The sequence below is a fragment of the Cebus imitator genome, unplaced genomic scaffold (genome assembly GCF_001604975.1).
Source record: "Cebus imitator isolate Cc_AM_T3 unplaced genomic scaffold, Cebus_imitator-1.0 Scaffold66, whole genome shotgun sequence".
In the NCBI taxonomy this organism is placed as follows: Eukaryota; Metazoa; Chordata; class Mammalia; order Primates; family Cebidae; genus Cebus; species Cebus imitator.
This window is the reverse complement of record NW_016107381.1, coordinates 4,738,873-4,758,821: the sequence shown is the minus strand read 5'-3', so window position 1 is coordinate 4,758,821 and position 19,949 is coordinate 4,738,873. Positions and strand designations below refer to the sequence as shown.

Genomic DNA, 19,949 nt, shown 5'->3' with positions numbered 1-19,949 from the left:
AATGACGATCAATGGAGAGGGTGGCTCCAGTGGTTCCCATCTTCAGCCCTAAACTCTTCCACTAACTTTGCCCCACCTTCAGCGGGAGTCAGAGCCAAGCACTGGGGTTGAATGGGGGCATTTCCCCCTGCACTCACCCCTTTCATGGATGGGGCTGTGAGTCACTGTGCTCCCACACCCTCCCTGTCTTGTCTGGGTAGGGGCTGGGGTGCCAAGTGGCACCATCAGGAACTTGCAGAGATGCCAAGCTTTTCCTAAGCAATTGACGGCTCCACGAACAGACTTCTTTGGGAAGGTCAGGGCTGGCTCTGCAGCGCCGGCAATGAGGCCCTCACCATCGCTTCCCTGAGATGTCCACACAGCCACCACTGCCTAAAACCAAGCCAGAACATCCAGGCAGGATAAAACCAACACTGCCCCACTAAGTCAGATTCCACTCTCTGCACAAAAGAAGCATTTCTAGTCCAGCGCACATCTTGGACTCATTATGTTTCTAGAATTGCTGGGTAAACCAGAATAGTTTGGCATGGCTTGGAGGCAGAGTTGGGCATGGTTCCCTCTTCAGCCCCCTAGCCTCATCTCCTCCAGCAGCCAAACTCCCTCAGAACCACAGCTGACCCCACTGCAGAATCGCCACTTATGCCCAGGTGACTTCTACTTGAGGTGGGGCCTTGGGCTCTCTGTGGGGGAAAATACACTTTTCCTGTTAAAACTCATCTGGTACAGATTAGAGGCACTAGATGAAGCTTACCCAGATACACATAGGGACACAAATTTAGAGCCAACCAAGTCATAACTAGCTCTGGGTGATTTCTCTAGTCTCCTCCCAGGGGTCGCCCTTCAGGTCTCCGTGGGAGCCCAAGGGTTCCTGTTAGCAGTGGAATGGGAGGTCCGCTGTGTGACAGTCAGGGCCTCCAGGAATAATAGAAAAATGCAAACAACTGACATTTCCAGAGTGTTTACGAAGCAGCTGCCACAGTGCCCGGACATCCGGTGACTCATCTCCTCCTCAGAGCCGCCTGATGTAGCAGGTGCTATTATTATTCCTGTTTTATACATGGGGAAACTGAGGGCCAGAGAGGTGAGGTCACTTGCCCCATGTCATGCACCTGCCAAGGAACTGAGCTGGGAAATGAAACTGGGGAGTGTCCCTGAGTCTAAGCTTCTGAAGAAGACACTCCACAGCCACTCACATTTCTCACCTGGCGCTGGCCTGTCTCCTGCATCTTAAGGATGACGAGTGTTAGGCACAACAACCATAATTTGTCATGGAAACTATGACTTTTTTCCCCCTTCTAGTCAGGGTCTCGCTTTGTCGCCCAAGCTGGAGTGCAGTGGCACAATCACGGCTCACGGTAGCCTCAACCTCCTTGGCACAAGTGATTCTCCTGCCTCATCCTCCCAAGTAGCTGGGACTACAGGTGTGTGCCACCAGACCCAGATTATTTTTGTGTTTCTTTGTAAAGCAGGGTTTCACCATGTTGCCCAGGCTGGTCCTGAACTCCTGGACTCAAGCCATCTGCCTACCTTGGTGTTCTAAAGTGCTGGGATGGCAGGAGTGAGCAACTGTGCCCAGCTGGATGACTTTTGAGAGGGAAAAAGGTAGCTAGTGCCAGCACTGGGACTACCCGGGGTAAACCAGAACTGGGCCGGGCAAATTGGAACATATGGTCACCGTACTGGCCTCGGCTAGAGAGACTGCCCGCGGTGGCCTGCTGCCGGGCTCGTGCTGTCTGCAGGCAGAGGAGGTGCTCCTGCTCACCCCCTCTGAAGCAGGTCTCCTCTGCCCTCCAGCACTCAGTCCTAGCTTAGTGTCGCTACATCACTCGCCCAGTTTGTAATTACTTGGTTGGTATGGTTTTGTATGGTCTCTCCTCTGGACTGTAACGTCTCTGAAGGCAGAGATGTTTTTGCTTACTGATGTTTCCTCATCTCTCGGTGCAGAAACCTACGTTAGAAACTCCATTTTTAAATTTATAAACACAAGGTGCATTTCTCACTTCTGGAGGCAAAGTCCTCCAGCTGCTAACATGGTTTCAAGGGCTGCTCTTACACCAGGAGTGTTTTATTTTATTTTATTCATTTTATTTTATTTATTTATTTATTTTTGAGATGGAGTCTCACTCTGTTGCCCAGGCTGGAGTGCAGTGGTGCAATCTCGGCCCATTGGAACCTCCGCCTCCCAGGTTCAAGTGATTCTCCTGCCTCAGCCTCCCCAGTAGCTGGGACTACAGGCGGCCGCCACCACAGCCCGCTAATTTTTGTATTTTTAGTAGAGACAGGGTTTCACCATGTTGGCCAGGATGGTCTTGATCTCTTGACCTTGTGATCTGCCCGCCTCGGCCTCCCAAAGTGCTGGAATTACAGGTGTGAGCCACCATGCCTGGGCCTTATTTTATTTTATGTTTTTAAGAAAACAAACAAAAAAAGATAGTGGGGGCTCCCTCTGTTGCCCAGGCTGGAGTGCAGGGGCGTGATCACGCGACACCACAGCCTCAACCTGCTTGCTGGGCTTAAGTGATCGTCCCACGTGAGCCACCATGCCTGGGTAACTTTTAAAAAGTATTTTTTTGTAGAGACAAGGTCTCACTATGTTGTGCAGGCTGGTCTCGAGCTCCTGAGCTCAAGAGATCTTCCGCCTCAGCCCCCCCAAAATGCTGGGATTACAGGCACCAGCAGCCGCACCCGGCCTCCAGAACTGTTCATGAAGGGCTCCAGAGCACTCTCACAAATGGGGGAGCTACTTAGTCTTTCATTTCTAGAAGCTTCAGTTGGCCTGGGTGTTGGCAAACAGTTCTTTTCAGAAAAAAAAAAAAGGAAATAATTCCCCAGTAAAAAGACAGCCATTTCACAGGAGAGTGTTCCAAATGCAACAACTTCCTAGGGGAAGCCCAGGGCCAAGGCGGCTTCTGGGAAGGCAGCTAGATGTAGGGATGGAGCTGTCACCAGGAAAAGGAAAAGGCCACTGTGGTTCTGCAGATGTCACCATGTCTGGGCCACGGTGGAGGGTACACAGCCATCTGTCCTTGGGAACCGGGCCTGGTTCCAAGGCAGCATCTCATGTGGGTGAGTTGGTACAGATTCCAGTGGAGACTGCGCGCGGGCCTCCACCCCTCCATGCTTTCCCACATAGCAGGGAGGGCTCCTAGCCTGGCAAGGGCCAGGCTGCCTGCCCTGTTTCTCAGGACACAACTCCCCAGCACAGGGGCAGGCAGCTGGCCCAGTAGGCCCGGGCCTCAGTGCTTCCCACACCCTGAGTGGCAGGTATGAAAGTGGCATCTCTGCACCTTGCCAGGGAGCAGCTCCCGGGCCTACCAGCCACGCCCCATCCCTGCAGCCATGTGCCAGGGACCAGCTTTCTTCTCCCATGCATAGTGTTTGTGGTGGCTCACCAGAGACCATGAACTTTTACACCACATGGAAACCAGACAGGTGAGGACCTTCAACCTGTTCAAACATACCTCCCTCCTGAGGGCACCTGCCACCACCCATTCGCCTCTCCCAAGAAGGCAGACCTGGGAGGACCCTGAGGTTTATCCCATCTGCTGGGCTGCAGGCCAGGGATGGGGGATTTTTGTTTAGGTCCTTGGGATGGGTAATCCTGTTTGGATTCAGCTGAGTGTAATCACACAGCACTCACTCTCTCCAACTCTCAGAGTTAAAGGCAGAAAGATGACCCATACAGACTGTCAGGTGAAGAGTTTCTAGAAACTCCTAGGAAGAAATAGAGGCATGAGGACTCTTGAACCCTGATCTGAGGGTGAAATTCTTGACTGGCAAGCAGTGTTTTGACCTGTGCTATTGATGGGATGCCGGTCATGGAGGGGTGATGCACTCCAGCCCAGCCCAGCCAGAGAGAGAGAAAGAGACGTACCAGCTCCGAGGGTGGGGCCTGACCCTGCTTTGTGCATCCACATCCCAAGGGCAGCTGCAGGGAAGACTGGCACTGGCTTCCAAGCAGCAAAGTCACCTTGCCGAGACGCACTGAGTGTCTGCTGTGTGCAGGTGGGCGTGAGGCCATGTTGCATACATGACCTCTGAAACAGCCACCCTGCAAGGGAGATGTACTTATTAGTCCGCATTTTACAAATGCAGAACAGACTTTGAGAGGCTAGGACACATGTCCAAGGTGACACAGCTAGCCAATGGTGATCAGTCTGGCTCTAAAAAAAAACCCAACCATTCTGAGTGGTCACTGGAGGCTGGGGTAGGATGGCGGGGAGAGGTGGGTCAACAGGTATGAAGTTACAGTTAGACTGGAAAAATAAGGTCTGGTATTCCCTTACACAGCATGATGACTATAGTTAATATCAGTGTGTTTCAAGACAGCTAGAAAAGGGGATCTTGAAAGTTACCACCACTAAGCAGTGATGGAGGTTTGAGGCAATGGACATGCTAAGGACCCTGATTTGATCATTATATAATGTATATATGTATTTAACCATCACATGTGCCGCATAAACATACACAATTATGTGTCAATTATAAACAACAACAAAGAACTCCAAATCACCCCAGGGTCTTTCAGGATACCAAATTGCAGACATAAAATGCTCTGAGCCCTGGTGGGTATCCAAAATGAGCCTCATTTAACAAGTCCTCTGTGATGTGGTCTTCCTGTCTACCTTATCTTCTTCGATTTTTCTTTTTTGTGATATGGGGTGTTGCTGGGGTGTTGCTCTGTCGCCCAGGCTGAGTGCAGTGGTGAGATCATAGCTCACAGCAGTCTCCAACTCCTCGGCTCAAGCCATTCTCCCATTCAGCCTCCTAAGTAGCCAGGACTACAGGCGTGCATCACCATGCCCCATTCATTTTTATTCTTATTTTTGTAGAGATGGGATCTCACTATTTTGCCCAGGCTTGTCTTGAACTCCTAGCCTAGAGTGATCCTCCCACCTCGGCCTCCCAAAGTGCTAGGATTACAGATGTGAGCCGCTTATCTTTATCACTCACCTGGCTCCCAGCTACTGTCAGGACTGAGTCAAGATGGAATTAAAAGCAGGGACTAAAGGAGGGAGGCATGTAGGGGAAGGAGAGAAAACATGCATTTTGGGAAGATTTTGTTTTTCTGAATTAAATTAAAACTGCTGAAAAGAAGATAAGATTTTTAAAGTCACTAATGTTTTCAGAAAGCTGGAAGGAGGCGTGATGGAGAAAGGCTTGCTGTGGGGCCTCCGGCATTGCTCTGCCCCAACTCCAGCTTTTGCTCTCACAGCTTCATCAGACCCTGAGCTCAGCCAGGAACAGAAGGCTGGCCCCAGTGCCTCAAGGGGTACACCCTAGGCCCCTTGAGAGTCCTTTCCCCGCAAATCTGCAAATATTAAAGCAGCGAAAGTGGGGAGGGGCAAGTCACAGACAGCTGTCGGCCGGCTGGTCTTGCAAGAGGACAGAAATCCCAAGAGCTGCCTGGCAGGCAAGTGAGAACAAGCCAGGAACCAGCCCGGCTCGGCTCCAGAAACCGCCCAGCCCCTGTCCTCCCTCCATCCTGAGGGTCTGAATGCTCTCCAGCTTTGCCTCGGAAGAAAGCAAAATCAATTCCCTTTAGAGTCGGGAATTCCCTGCCTTGAGAATCCTGGCAAGACGGCAGACAAAGGGGATTGTTGCTGCCCATGTTACAAAAACACTCCAAATGAATGAAGCTCCCCTGGCTGGCCGGCAGTTCCCAGTCTTCTTTTCTGTGAGGGCCGCGGGTCCAACAATAGGACAGGAAGTCCCAGGCAACCGCCAGCCCTGGGGGGCGCTTGTCAGAGGCTGCGCCAGGATTCTGTCCTGTCTTCATCCCTGTTATGTGGTACTGACACTTCCTGCCCCGAATCCCTGGCTTGCTCGTTCTCGGATGCTGAGCAGACGCCCACCCTCAGGCTGGCCTCCCAAAGCCGGCCAATGCAAGCCTGCTGAGGAATAGGCCCCACATAGCTGAGAGCAAGCTGGCCGCTCTGCTCTGGGAAAAGGAGGTGCTGAGTGAGATCCCCAACTCTGGGACCTCACCCTCTCCCTCCTGGGAGGGGAAGGAATTTACCACTCTGAGCAATGTGAATTCACTGTATTATTATTATTATTATTATTATTAGAGACAGAGTTTTGTTCTTGTCGCCCAGGCTGGCGTGCAATGGCACCATCTCGGCTAACTGCAACCTCTGCCTCTCAAGTTCAAGCAATTCTCTGGGCCTCAGTCTCCCAAGTAGCTGGGATTACAGGGGCCCACCACCATGCCCAGCTAATTTTTGTATTTTTAGTAGATACAGGGTTTCACCATGTTGGGCAGGCTGGTCTCAAACTCCTGACCTCAGGTGATCCACCTGCCTCGGCCTCCCAAAATGCTGGGATTACAGATGTGAGCCACTGTGCCTGGCCCACTGCATTATTATTAATACAGCTGACCTCCATGCCTGAGCTCAGATCTGTGTCTTACCAGCTGTGATGGTGCGCATGCCTCGGACCCCCTCGGGGCCTCAGTCTGCTTGCTATAAATGGGAGTGTCATGGCCTCCCCCAAGAGCTACTGTAAGGACCTGTTAGAGAGCTGTGTGCTAAACATGCTCTATAAACTGTAAAGCTTTGTCTAAACACTTCCAGCCCATGCAGAGATGGGTCAGGTCTCTCCCAAGCTTAACCCTCAGCAACCACAGCCCATTGCTCACAGGCACTTTGGCTAAACCAGCAAGCGTGGAGCCAGGGACACCACCAGCTTTAAAGAATGATGATAGTCGGCTTTGTCTTTGATCCTACAGGCAAATGAAATCCAGTTTGTTTTTTTTTTTGTTTTTGTTTTTTTTTGAGACTGAGTCTCACTCTGTCGCCCAAGCTGGAGTGAAATGGCAAGGTCTCAGCTCACTGCAATCTCCGCCTCCCAGGTTCAACTGATTCTCTCACCTCAGCGTCCTGAGTAGCTGGGATTACAGGTGTGTGCCACCACACCGGGCTAATTTTTTGTACTTTTAGTAGAGACGGAGTTTCACCACGTTGGTCAGGCTGTTCTCTAACTCCTGACCTTGTGATTCGCTAGCCTCAGTCCCCCAAAGAGCTGGGATTATAGGCATGAGCCACCACGCCTGGCCATGAAATCCAGTTTGTAGGGTTCTTTGAAATCCTTGGGTGGTGGGTTGTGATAAGGCTAACCTGTCCAAAATGGGCCTCATTTAACAAGTCCTCTGTGATGTCGTCTTCCTGTCCACCTTATCTTCTTTGCTCTGTGTGTGTGTGTGTGTGTGTGTGTGTGTGTGTGAGTGATGGGGTGTTGCTCTGTCGCCCAGGCTGAGTGCAGTGGTGAGATCATAGCTCATAGCAGTCTCGAACTCCTGGGCTCAAGCAATCCTCCCACTCAGCCTCCTGAGTAGCCAGGACTACAGGCGTGCATCACCACACTCAGCTAATTTTTATTTTTATTTTTGTAGAGATGGGGTCTCACTATTTTGCCCAGGCTTGTCCTGAACTCCTAAAGTGATCCTCCCGCCTCAGCTTCCCAAAGTGCTAGGATTACAGGTGTGAGCCTCTCATCTTTATCACTCACCTGGCTCCCAGCTACTGTCAGGGCTGAGTTAAGATGGAAATAAGAGCAGGGACTGAAGGAGAAAGGGATGTATGAGAAGGAGAGAAAACACGCATTTTGAGAAGATATGATTTGTTTTTTTTCTTTTGAGATGGAGTTTCGCTCTTGTCCAGGCCGGAGTGCAATGGCGCGATCTTGGCTCAGCGTAAATTCCACCTCCCGGGTTCAAGTGATTCTCCTGCCTCAGCCTCCTGAGTAGCTGGGATTACAGGTGTGTGCCATCACGCCCAGCTAATTTTGTATTTTTAGTACAGACCGAGTCTCTCCATGTTGGTCAGTCTAGTCTTGAACTCCTGACCTCAGGTGATCCACCTGCTTCGGCCTCCCAGAGTGCTGGGATTACAAGCATGAGCCACCGCACCCAGCTGAGAAGATACGATTTTTAAAGTCACTAATGTTTTTGGATTGTTTGTTCATTGAACAAAACTTGGTCCTTTTAGTCGTCACACAGGTTTGTAATAACAGTGGTTATACCGATAATGGCCGCTGCCATACACAAACGCCTGATTCTCTGCCACATCCTTAACAGCTGCCGTATTTGACCTCACAAAACCTTCTGGAAGTACTTCAAGTCATTTTCTCTTTCAAGCTAGGGAAACTGAGACTTGGCAAATCACGTAACTTGCCCAAAGTCACACAGCTAGCAAATGGCAGAGCAGGGACCCCATATCATGGCCTTTTTAACTCCAAAGAACCCAACTAGTAGGCTCTACCGCCTGTTTCATTAACTTAACAAAATATTTAACCACATGCTATATATGCTTGGGACTGTGCTTGACGACACGGCAGGAACAGGGCAGGTGGAGGGCACTTACATTCCGGAGGGGTGGGGAGGGAACAGACATGAGCAATGTGACTTCAGACAGAGGCAGGTGCTCCGAAGGAAATAAAATGAGGGTACAGTGAGGGAGGCTCCTGGGGGTAGAGGGGGAGCTCCCTGTGTGCACCCTAGACTGTAAACAAGTCATTTCAGAGGTGAGTGGATATGCCAGCCTGGGGAATATATGGAAACAAGTACTTAATTCACTCAATAGCTATTCTTATTTCATTTACTTCCATTTTGGGTAAACAGATGGAAATTTAATGCACAAAAAGGGGGAGAGGAAAAGAGAGAAAAGAGCTTAACATTGCAAATCTTGAAACGGTATTTAAGGAACTCAGAAGTCAGTAGCATAAAGCCACCACTGCCATCATCTCTATTATTTGATAAGAAAACACTTTCGCAAGCTGAGCAAAAGATTAACGAGCCCACTTCTTTAGACAGAACGCACAGCCTATTTGTGGGCACACCCTCTTTATGTAAAGTGCTGTATGAGGGAAACAGCCTTCCTTCCGCATCTGGAAGGGAACAAAGAGGCACCTCAATGTGGCACCTCACTCGTGTCAGTGAGCCACCTTAGGAAGCAGGCACAGCTCAGATCTCCACCGTATGCAGGAGGAAATGAAGACTCTGAGAGGTAAGGTGATTTGCTTGGATCATTGAGCCAGAAGAAAAGAGCTGGGGTTTGATCCTCATCCCATAGCCACTCGGAGGATGTACTTCTTTCTCCACTGGGAAATCATGACCTATAGCTTGATCTTGAAGCATTTGCCTAGACAAATAACGATCAGTGATGACTTAAAAAACCAAGTGCTGGTCTGAGTGCAGTGGTTTTCACAACTAGTTGATCACAACCAGTTACAGATTTCCTTGTTCCTTCTCTACTCCCAGTGTTTCACTTGACTAGCAAAAGAAAAAACAAACAACACACACACACACACACACACACACACACAAAATACAAATGCTTTGCATTGTGGCTCACGCCTGTAATCCCAGCACTTTGGGAGGCCAAGGTGGGCAGATCCCTTGATCCCAGGAATTCAAGACCAGTCTGGGTGACATGGCGAAACCCCATTTCTACAAAAAATAAAAAAATTAGCCAGGCATGGTGGAGTGAGCCTATAGTCCCAGCTACTCAGGAGGCTGAGGTGGGACAATTGCCTGAGCCCAGAAGGTCGACACTACAGTGAGCCGTGATCACACCACTGCATCCCAGCCTGGGTGACAGTGAGACCCTGTCTCAACAACCACCACCACCACCCAACTAATTTTTATGTTTTTAAAGTATAGATCCATTTCTGTTATAAAATACGGGCTCTAAAACAACGAAAGTCCTTCTGTGACTTTTGCTGTTCATGCCATTCCCGTCTCCCAGTCTTCTATGGCTGTCCTTTAAGGTCCAGTTAAAAATTCCATGTCTGCTTCAACAGGTCCCCCAACTACTCCAAGCCATCTCAGAACACTCTTCAATGTGATGCCGCTGATGCTGCTTCTCACCATGTACCAGGCACTATACTAAGTGTCTTATGTGTATTAACTCAATCGATCCCCACAACATCCCATGAGGTTGGCACTATTAATCCCCTATTAAGAAGAGACTGCGGTGTGCTCAGTGGCTCACGCTTGTAATCCCAGCACTTTGGGAGGCCTAGGAAGGTGCATCACTTGAGGTCAGGAGTTTGAGACCAGCCTGGCCAACATGGCGAAACCCCGTCTCTACTAAAAATACAAAAATTAGCCAGGCATGGTGGCACATGCCTATAATCCCAGCTACTTGGGAGGCTGAGGCAGGAGAATGGCTTGAACCCAGGAGGTGGAGGCTGCAGTGAGTCAAGATTGCATCACTACACTCCAGCCTGAGTGACAGAGTGAGACTCCATCTGCGCCCCTCCCCACCCAAAAAAAGAAGAGACTGAGATGCAGAGGCTAAATGACATGCCCGAGGCCACCCAGCTTGAGAGTGGTAGGACTGGGATTGGAATCTGGGCAGGCTTCAGAGCCTGAGGGATGACCTCATGCACCATCAGGCAGCTGAGCTTCATCCTGCACTGTCTGGTGGGTTTTGCTCATTTGTTTACTTCCATCTTGCTTTTGCCTCCCTCATCAGGCTGGAGACTCGATCACATAAGCCACTCTTTATCATTCTCCTAGAGCCCTTCTCCATGGTCCACAGGAGTCCAGGGAGACATAGGAGCTAGTAAGTCAAGCACTTAAGACAGTATCTGTCTTTGAATGTGTGCTCTATAATGCTCGCTGTAACTAGCAGTAGTGGTAGTGCCGGTAGTAGTAGTGATCTTAGTAATTGCATTATTGTGATTAGTCACAGTGGCAGTGGTTAATTAGTAGTAATATCATCAGCAGTGGCATTGGTAATTGTATTGGTAGTAGTATTACCGACCCGAATATCACTTGAGAATCACATTTTAGGAAATGTCATACTACCTCAAAGAAGAGAGCCTGCTCTGAGTGTCAAACATATCGTCTAAATGTGTTTATGGCCATTATAATGAGGAGGAGACACCATTTAATAAGCACTTTTTATGCGCCTGGCATTGAGCTAACTGCTTTACTGTATTATCTCATTTAATCATAGGAGCCCATATTACTATCTTCACCATTTTACCAATGAGGAAACTGAGGCCCAGGAAGATGAGCTGACATGGTCATACCCCTAAAAGGTAGTCAAGATAACACCTCTGGGATGACCCAAGAGGCTCACTGCACCCTCCTCCCCTTGGTCACCATCAGAAGCCCCAGGTGGCAAGGTGGCATGCGCCTATAATCCCAGCTACTCAGGAGGCCGAGTGGCAGCATCACTTGTGCCCAGGAATTCAAGGCTGCAGTGAGCCATGATTGTGCCACTGCATTCCAGCCTGGGTGACAGAGTGAGCCAATCTCTTAAACAAAAAAAAGCCCCAGGTCTCCATTTCCAACCAAGTGGCTGGAACCCAGAGCACTGACACTTTTGTTGGCTCCAGCAATTTGAAATTCTGTCCAGCCTGGTATGGAACAGGGAAACCAAGAACTAGGCCGGACACACACTTATCTTCTGCCAGATCTCACCCAGACAAAAGCTTCAACCTCTGAGCAGGTCCCGGTAGCCCTAGCAAAAAGAGCTCTATGGGAATTGGAGAGCAAGATTAGTGTCACATCAGCATCCTGGTCTCATCTCTCCTTAATCTGTCTGGGGGTGCAGGACCACACAGCAAACTTCTCCAGGGCAGAGCTTTATAGGAGCATCAAGCATCAAGGCAAGCAGCATGGGAGGAGCTTCCTGGATCCGCTGCTGCCCTCATTCTCAGAAGGGTTCAGGCCCCAAGGAGGGAAGTACGGGAAGAAGGACAATAAAACCCAGCCAATCACAAATAGCTGGACCATTGCAGGCAGGACTTTCTCAGCCACAAGCTCAGTCCTGCGTGTCTTGGCCCACAAGGTCCATTCGTTTCTGTGCTCCATCCTGCACCACGCTGCCCGTGTTCTCTTGCTCTGCTCCTCCCTGTCGTTCTCTCTCCTGGGTGCCTTGCTTCTGCTAGCAACTTGGTCTCTGTATATGCTGCTACCCTGCCTGACACAAACCACTGTGTTGATCATCATAAGAGCAGACACTCAGTGCGTCCTAGACCCTGTTCTAAAAGTATGTAGTGGCCAGGCACAGTGGCTCATGGCTATAATCCCAGCATTTTGGGAGGCCAAGGCAGGAGGATCACTTGAGCCCAGGAGTTTGAGACTAGCCTGGGCAACATGGCAAGACCCCATTTCTAAAAAAAAAAAAAAAAAATTTTTTTCTTTTTGAGATAGAGTCGCTCTCTGTCGCCAGGCTGGAGTGCAGTGGTGCAATCTCGGCTCGCTGCAACCTCTGCCTCCCGAGTTTAGGCAATTCTCATGCCTCAACCTCCCAAGTAGCTGGGACTACTGGCACGTGCCACCACACCCAGCTAATTTTTGTATTTTTAGTAGAGACGGGGTTTCCCCATGTTGGCCAGGATGATCTCAATCTCTTGACCTTGTGATTCACCCACCTCAACATCCCAAAGTGCTGAGATTATAGGCATAAGCCATTATGCCCGCCCCAAAAATTTTTTTAAAAGTTAGCCAGGTGTGGTGGCACATACCTGTGGACCCAGTTACTTGGGAGGCTGAGGTGGGAGGATTGCTTGAGCCCAGGATGTCAAGGAGGCAGTGAACTGAGACTGTGCCTCTGCACTACAGCCTGGGAGACAGAGCGAGACCCTGTTTCCAAGAAAACCCCAAAAGTATGTTAACTCATTGGGTCTTCATGCCTTAGAGGTGATTAAGAGCCTTGAAGAGGCTAAATGATTGGTTGAAGGTTATAAAAAGTGGCAAGGTAGATCTCAAATACACACCTTTGAATAGCAGTGCCTTCCTCAGATGGGGCTATTCTGGCTGGCTAAGAAGCCACGATACCAGATGTTTCTAGCCTGACCCCAAATCAGAACTCTGGGAAGGGTTCGACACTCCTCCTGTTTTCGTGTCCTGGATACCAGCAGGCTCCAAGCCTTCTTTTTTTTTTTTTTTTTAATGATGGGGTTTCACCATGATGGCCAGGCTGGTCTTGAACTCCTGACCTCAGGTGATCCACGCACCTCAGCCTCCCAAAGTGCTAGATTATAGGCGTGAGCCACTGTGCCTGGCTGATCCAGGCCTTCTGAGTGTGCCTCTCTCCACAGAGGTGGAGATGTGCCATTCGGGCTGGGGAGGAGGAGGCAAGGGGCTAGGATATGAGGCAAGCGGACCACTCTGTGGACCAGTGGCCCTCTGCCATTCCCACTCCTCAAAGGTCTGGCTTTGGCATCTGTGCTGCTGCTCTCAGTAGATGCCTGGGGGAGCCCGAGCCTCCAGCAACCCAGGTTCCGATGCGGAGCCTCGGTCCCCTCCTGTCGACCTCAGGCCCTCTGCACCTCTGCCTGCATGGCTTCCTCTGGCTCCTCTGCTTGATGACGCTGCCTTCCAGCAATTCACTGGCGAGCTGGCGGGCCTCCTGCCTGCCTACGTGTCTGTGTAGTATTTATCCCTACTGCCCCAGACCTCTCATTCCCCAGGAGGGTGATGGCCTCCTCGGCCAAAGACTCTGTTCCAGCTAGCCCATCCCTCTGCCCCCAGGCACAACCAGCCAGGGCCACGTCTAACCAGATGGTTGTCCATTCTCCTCCAGACCTCAGAGGAAGGAGGCTCCCGATCTCCCTGGGCAACCTGGATCCCTGACAGGAGACTCTTTCACTTTCTGAGCTTGATCTCGGGTGATGACACACCCTGCAGGGCAGCAGCTGTGACTAATTCTGTGTTTTTGACTCTGCCTTGTGCCTGGCTGGTGCCTGGGATGCAAAGCTGCCAACGAGGAAGGCACCCTGGGAGGGTGCGGGGCAGCTCCGCTGCAGAGCTTTCCCAGGATAGTGAGGGAGTGGGGCTGGAATGGCCCCAGAGAAGGTGGCCCCAAAGGCCGGGGCTCACCCAGCATGCCTCAGAGCTGTGGGATCGGGTCTCGGCAGCCAGCTGGGAAAGCCACAGCCTGGCACAGGGAAAGGTGAGGGGCGTGAGGTAAGAGAGACCTCGGGTTTGAATCCTGGCCTCGCCACTTATCTCTGGGTACCCCTCGGCCTCCCGTCTTCACTTGTAAAATGGAGGTAATGATGGCATCAAACTTGCTGATGTGCTTTGGGCATAGAAGTAGGTAGAAATGGGCTTTAAAGGAAGGGCATATGTGATCTCACTTTGTCTTACTGGGTAGAATTACTTAGCCCTATTTCACAGGCGAGGAGCTTGAGGCATGGAAGGGCCCTCTGTGGCTCTGAGCTCAGGCTTCTGCCCCAAAGCCTGAACTGTTTCTTGATGCACCAGGCTCACTGCAGCAGTGGATGAAAGCAGGTTGGAGGCTTCCTCATTCCCTGCAAAGCTGCCCGCTCGCCATGCTGAGTTCCTGCTGCTTCTGCCACTCCTGCTTCCCATCGTCTCTCCTCCCAAAACCAGAGCAGAGAGCTCTGGGGAGAAGGGCCCTTACGGAAAAATACGAAGGGAATGCCACAGCGAGCTCTACACAAAAGAGATGAACACACGTCCCTTCCCTTGGTCGGCATGGACATGGTCAGACACAGCCCCTAATGGAAGGAATCAGGGTACCTTTCTTCAAAGCAGAAATATGAGTACAGACTTGAGTGGTGCCATCAATGGTGTCCTGCTGCCAAACCCATGTCACCAAACTGAGCTCCTTCTCCCATGTGTGCAAGGCAATAGAGGAGGTCACTTAATCCCAAACAAACCCAGACAGCCACCAATCCCCACACGGACAGCCTCTACAGACAGACAACCACGGTCACACTGAAATCAGGCGCTCTGTCCAATTCTAGCTGGGTGAACGCAGTCCCCCATACTTCTAGGCGGGACAGAGGTTGGAGCTTCAAGGGGACAAAGTGGAGAGAGAGTCAAACATGAACAGACAGGCGCACATCCCCAAACTCACAAAAGCAAAGCTCTGTCACTCTAGAACCCTAGCACACTCAAGCTGCTTTTCACATCAGGAGAGGTTTTCCCCAGAGCTCTGGTGAGGGTATCATGGTGCTGGGGCTTTGATACGACATTGGCGCAGCCCAGCCTGCCGTAATGCTGTGAGCTCAGTGCTCCCAGGAAGGATCCCCACAGCCTCTAGGGCCTTCCCTGTCAGAGTGAGCCAGAGAGCAGCTCCCCAAGTATTTTTAGGGTGTCTTCCTTTTGGTGTCAAAACCTAAAAATTTTGGATGCTTTTGTTTTTCTAATGGGGTTCCAGTTTCCCATGTGTCTGCTATTCATTTGAAATGATTCATGGAAAAATATATTTGCTACCAATTTATTTGTGCTACAGATAGTGTGGTTTTTAAATAAACGGCGATCTAAACACATGCACGTGTGTCTGTTACCATGCAAGCTCAGCTGTTAAAACCACAGGGCTGTGCAACTCAGATCAGGAAGAAACCCTGATGCTGTGTGTTAGAGTACTGGGGGCTGGGGGCTGGGACCCTCCTGGGGGAAAGCCACAGGACACGACGCAGATTCCCAAGGGAGCTGAGGAAAGTGCCAGCAGAGGAACGCCTGCCCCCTGGCCTATAGCCATGACAGCCTGAGGGCCCAGCAGCCAGGACAACCGGCCTGAGGAAGGCTCCTGTCCTCTTCTCCAGTCACTTTTGTGTGGGTGACCCGGCCTCAGCCCGGCACCTTACCAAACAGCAAGCAAGCCTCCTGCCTTCTCCTTCCCGCATGTCTTCCCTGCCCTTTCTCCCTCCCAGCCCACTCCTTCAACCACAACACTTTCCCACAAAGCAGGAACAGCTGGGGCTTAGGGCCTGTGCTCTGGCCCTAGCTCACACCAAAAGCGTCTTTGTGGATGCCCGGGGCCCCACCTCCAGTCTTCTTGCTGTGTCAGGCCCAGGGTGGCCCTCCTCAGACTTGCATTCACCTGCCAGCTCCCAGAGAAATAAAACAGTGATGACATAATAAGGATACTAGTACTGATAACAGCAATGGTAGCATTACTAGGCCCTACGAGGTGAGTACTGGGCCACTACTGTTTTACATTCCTCTTAGTGACAGGAGGTACAGTGTAGTGGTTATGAGGGGCACAGCTGTGTGATGGGACCAGTCTCTCCGTGCCTCCACTTACTTATCTGTAAAATGGGGCTCTGAAGAGCACCTCTTTCCTCATAGTGTATGAATTAAGTGAGCATCCACCCGCAAAGTGCTCAGCACAGTGCCAAGCACATAGTAAACACTCAGTAAATCCACCTTAGTGCCTTTGTTTTCTGGGGCACTAAGGAAGCAGACCTGGCTGTGGAGCCGGCTGTGGATTGCAGAGCAGTTAAGACTCAATGCCCCACAAAGACAGTGGGCAGTCAGGCAGGGGACTGCAGAGCCTCCAGAACTTCCAGTATGGAGGTTTCAGATTGTCTTCCCAGTAGGGTGCCCAGTCCCGTGGGCTCTGCCTCTCCTGGGCCTCACTGTGTGGTGAAGTATGTGCAGATGAGCCTTCCCAAACCAAGGGCAAGCCTTTCCCACTTCCTGGACCCTCAAACACACAGCTCTTGAGCCCACGGACAGACCTTACCTTAAGTGGTCATGCGGCGGCCTCCATGTGAGGTTCATGCCAGCAACATACAAGGTTTTGGACAAGTTATAAAAAAGCACATTTTTGCCCAGCACAGTGGTTCACGCCTGCAATCCCAGCACTTTAGGAGGCCAAGGCAGGCTGATCACCTGAGTTTGGGAGTTCGAGACCAGTCTGACCAACATGGCGAAACCCCATCTCTACTAAAAAATACAAAATTAGCAGGGCATGGTGGCAGGTGCCTGTAATCCCAGCTATTTGGGAGGCTGAGGCAGGAGAATTGCTTGAACCTGGGAGGCGGAGGTTGTGGTGAACTGAGATTGCACCATTGCACTCCAGCCTGGGCAACAAGAGCAAAACTCCATCTCAGAAACAAAACAAAACAAAAAACCAAAACAAAACAAAAAACGAAAAACCAACCAAACAAAAAATAATAAAAAAGCATATTTTCCAGGCAGAAAATTTCAAAAAAGCAGCCCTCTGAGAAGACCAATTAGAAAAGGTATCCTGTCCTCAGGCTGACATGGCTCCCCGTGCATCCCCTACTCATGCCCCTCACTGGGTTCTGTTGTGCAGTACACAACCTACACATCTGTTCTTTGCAGTGCTGCCTCCAGCTAGGAAAGTGTTGGGACCCTCTAGTGAAAGTACCTGACCAGGAGCCCACAGGCTTGGGTCCAGGGGCTATTCAACCCCTAACCTGCTGGAGATCAGACAGCTGCCAGGGCCACGACGGTCTCCTCTGTAAAATGGATGGATGGGGCAAAACACGCCCAAGACCCCTAATAACAAAGATGGCAGCAGTGATCATTTCATCACTTTTGAATGGGATAACCCCATGAAAAGAGGTGACAGCTACCACTGGCCAAGGGCCAGTTACCACCCAGCCCCCATCCCACATGCTTTTTCTCAGAACACTAACATTGCTAGGTGTGTGTGGCTATCACATTTTATAACAAGGCAGCTGGATTTCAGAGAGCCCAGCGAGCACGTGCGAGACTGGGCACAGAGGCCAAAGCCCATGTTCTGAGTCTCAATGGTTCCACGGTACATTAGCTCACTGCACACTAGTGCAGGCCTTCATCCATCGGAATTCCTGGCCGCCTCCTCACAGGCACACAGCACAGCTCCAGGGCCCCTTTCTCACCCTGTCAGTCAGGCATCAGTCAGTCGGTCAATGCACGTTTGGGAGCACGTCTCACCAGGTGCTCAGCCCAAGGAAGATCCCTACCGTTCATTGTTCAGGGTCATTCTCGGGGGGTCCAGGTTGGGGTTCTCCATGGACTCCATCTGTGGACATCGCAGGAAGTAGTAGAGCGTGTGGAGGGCGTCGGGGGACCAAGTGATGGGCTGTGGCGGCTGGCGGGCCTGGCGGGCAGGGCTGGCGCCCGGGCACAGGGGGTGGCGCCCCTGCATGTGGTGCATGGCACGGGAGACCAAGTCACCTGGTGGGGGGAGGGGACGTGGAGGGCAGAGGGAGGAAGAAGAAAAAAAGAAGACGAAGTCTGAGTTCACAGCCCGTATTCTTCCAAGGATTCTCCTGGCTGAAGCTCCCTTGCCTTAGTGCATAATTACTGTTTACCCTGCAGCCAACAGGCGGAGGTGGAGGTGGAAACTGTCACCTAGATGCACAATAGCAATTTCGTTTCCCTTTCATTTCCCTCTGGCTGAATTAAATACTTGGCAGGTCCTGTCTCCTCCAGAACTTAGGCTAATGTGGTTTCTTTTTCGACATCCCCACTCTCTCCACCACCCCCATGGGCCTCTCCCCAGATCTCTGACCGAGGGAATCTCTCTGGGTCTCTTTTCCCAGCCTCTACCAGCCAGGGCCAGGCTCTGTGGCAATTCTCCCCTGCACTGTCTTGTGCAAAACCCAAACTATTTCAGCAGAGAAGGTCCCTCTGTCTCAACACCAATTACAATCACCATCACCACCATCATCACCTGCTGAGGACTCATTATGTGCAAAGTATGCAGTTCCCTAGAAATATGATTTAACTTAATCCTGACAGTGCTAGGGGTAAATATTATTCCCATTTTACAGATGAAGAGCTTGAAGCTTATGGCCGGGCACAGTGGCTCATGCCTCTAATCCCAGAACTTTGGAAGGCTGAGGCAGGCAGCTCACGTGAGGTCAGGAGTTCAAGACCAGCCTGATGTTGGTGAAACCCTGTCTCTACTAAAAATACAAAAAATAGCCGGGCGTGATGGCATTAGCTTGTACTCCCAGATATTCGGGAGACTGAGGCGGGAGAGTCACTTTAACTGGGGAAGCAGAGGTGGCAGTGAGCTGAGATTGTGCCACCGCATTCCAGTCTGGGCAACAGAGTGAGACTTCGTCTCAAAAAAATAAAAAAGGACTTGAGGCTTATCTGATAAACAAACATTTCCTGACCCTGTGCACTCATTCTCCTGGTCACCGAGATGCCTCAGAGCCCACATAGTAAGTTAACTAACCATGGCTGTATGGCTAGAAAATGGTAGAGTCTAGACTTAAATTCGGGTCTGTTCGACTCCAAAATCCGTGGACTTCGCTGTGAACTAGGCTGCAGCCTGCCTGCTGGAGCCTGTGGGATCCCCATGTCCTGTGTTGTGTCTCTACCCAACTCAAGTCTTTTCAATGTCTCGCCAGCCCCAGACAGGAAATGCCTATCATTGTGTGAGGCCACAATGCTGAGGAAGGATGAGCTGAAGCAGCCCCAGACCCTGCAGGCACCTCCGCTCCAAGAACAGCAGCTCCTTCCCACTCTCATGGGCCTGAGCTCTCAGGGAGGCTCCCTGGGGGTCAGCTTCAGCCCCATCCCTGGTGATTCCTTACAGAGAAAAAGAAGTCCCTTACGTAGTGATCAGAGCCTCAGTTTCCTCATCTGTAAAGTGAAAGCAGTAGTATCTACCCCACCGATTCTGAGGGCTCAAAGAAATAATAAATGGAAAGCACTTTACAGTATGCTTGGCATAGACAGTCAGTACTTGGTAGGACTGAACTTAGCACGGTTACGATTAACGTCCTATTATTATGACTCCTGTATCCTACAGGCTCCCTCCTGTGGACTCTTCCTTCCAGGCCCACTGCCTGCCATCAAACTCTGCCCTACATTTCCCGGGACAGGAGGAGTCTGTGCCCTGAAATGGCAGATCCCAACCCTGCCCTTAGGCTCCATGGGTGGCAGAAACTGGCATCACAACCATCAGCCATCCCACCTCACAGCAGCCAGTTGTACAGCTAGATTGGCTGCTAATAAGTTGAAACCTGGCTCCCATTTCTCCAGGTCTAAATGTCATAACTTTTGGCAGAATCACAGGACCACAAGGAGGAGAAATCAAAGAGTCTGTGATAGCATCAAAGAGAAATCTTTTTTTTTTTTGGGATGGAGTTTCGCTCTTGTTACCCAGGCTGGAGTGCAATGGCGCGATCTCGGCTCACCGCAACCTCCGCCTCCCGGGTTCAGGCAATTCTCCTGCCTCAGCCTCCTGAGTAGCTGGGATTAC

The 19,949-nt window shown here is 50.9% G+C and overlaps 1 protein-coding gene across 2 annotated transcripts in view; it reads right to left on the bottom strand.

Annotated features, from left to right (window-relative positions):
• Nucleotides 1-19,949, bottom strand: part of ABTB2 (ankyrin repeat and BTB domain containing 2) — a 204,733-nt gene that overhangs the window by 30,136 nt on the left and 154,648 nt on the right. For both annotated transcript variants that reach the window (XR_005200671.1, XM_017530536.1), the window contains exon 3: nucleotides 17,692-17,905. Coding sequence is in view for 1 of the 2 variants with exons in the window: in XM_017530536.1 (XP_017386025.1) it covers nucleotides 17,692-17,905 (214 nt within the window). In the remaining variant the exon portion in view is untranslated. The remainder of the gene's footprint in view (nucleotides 1-17,691; nucleotides 17,906-19,949) is intronic.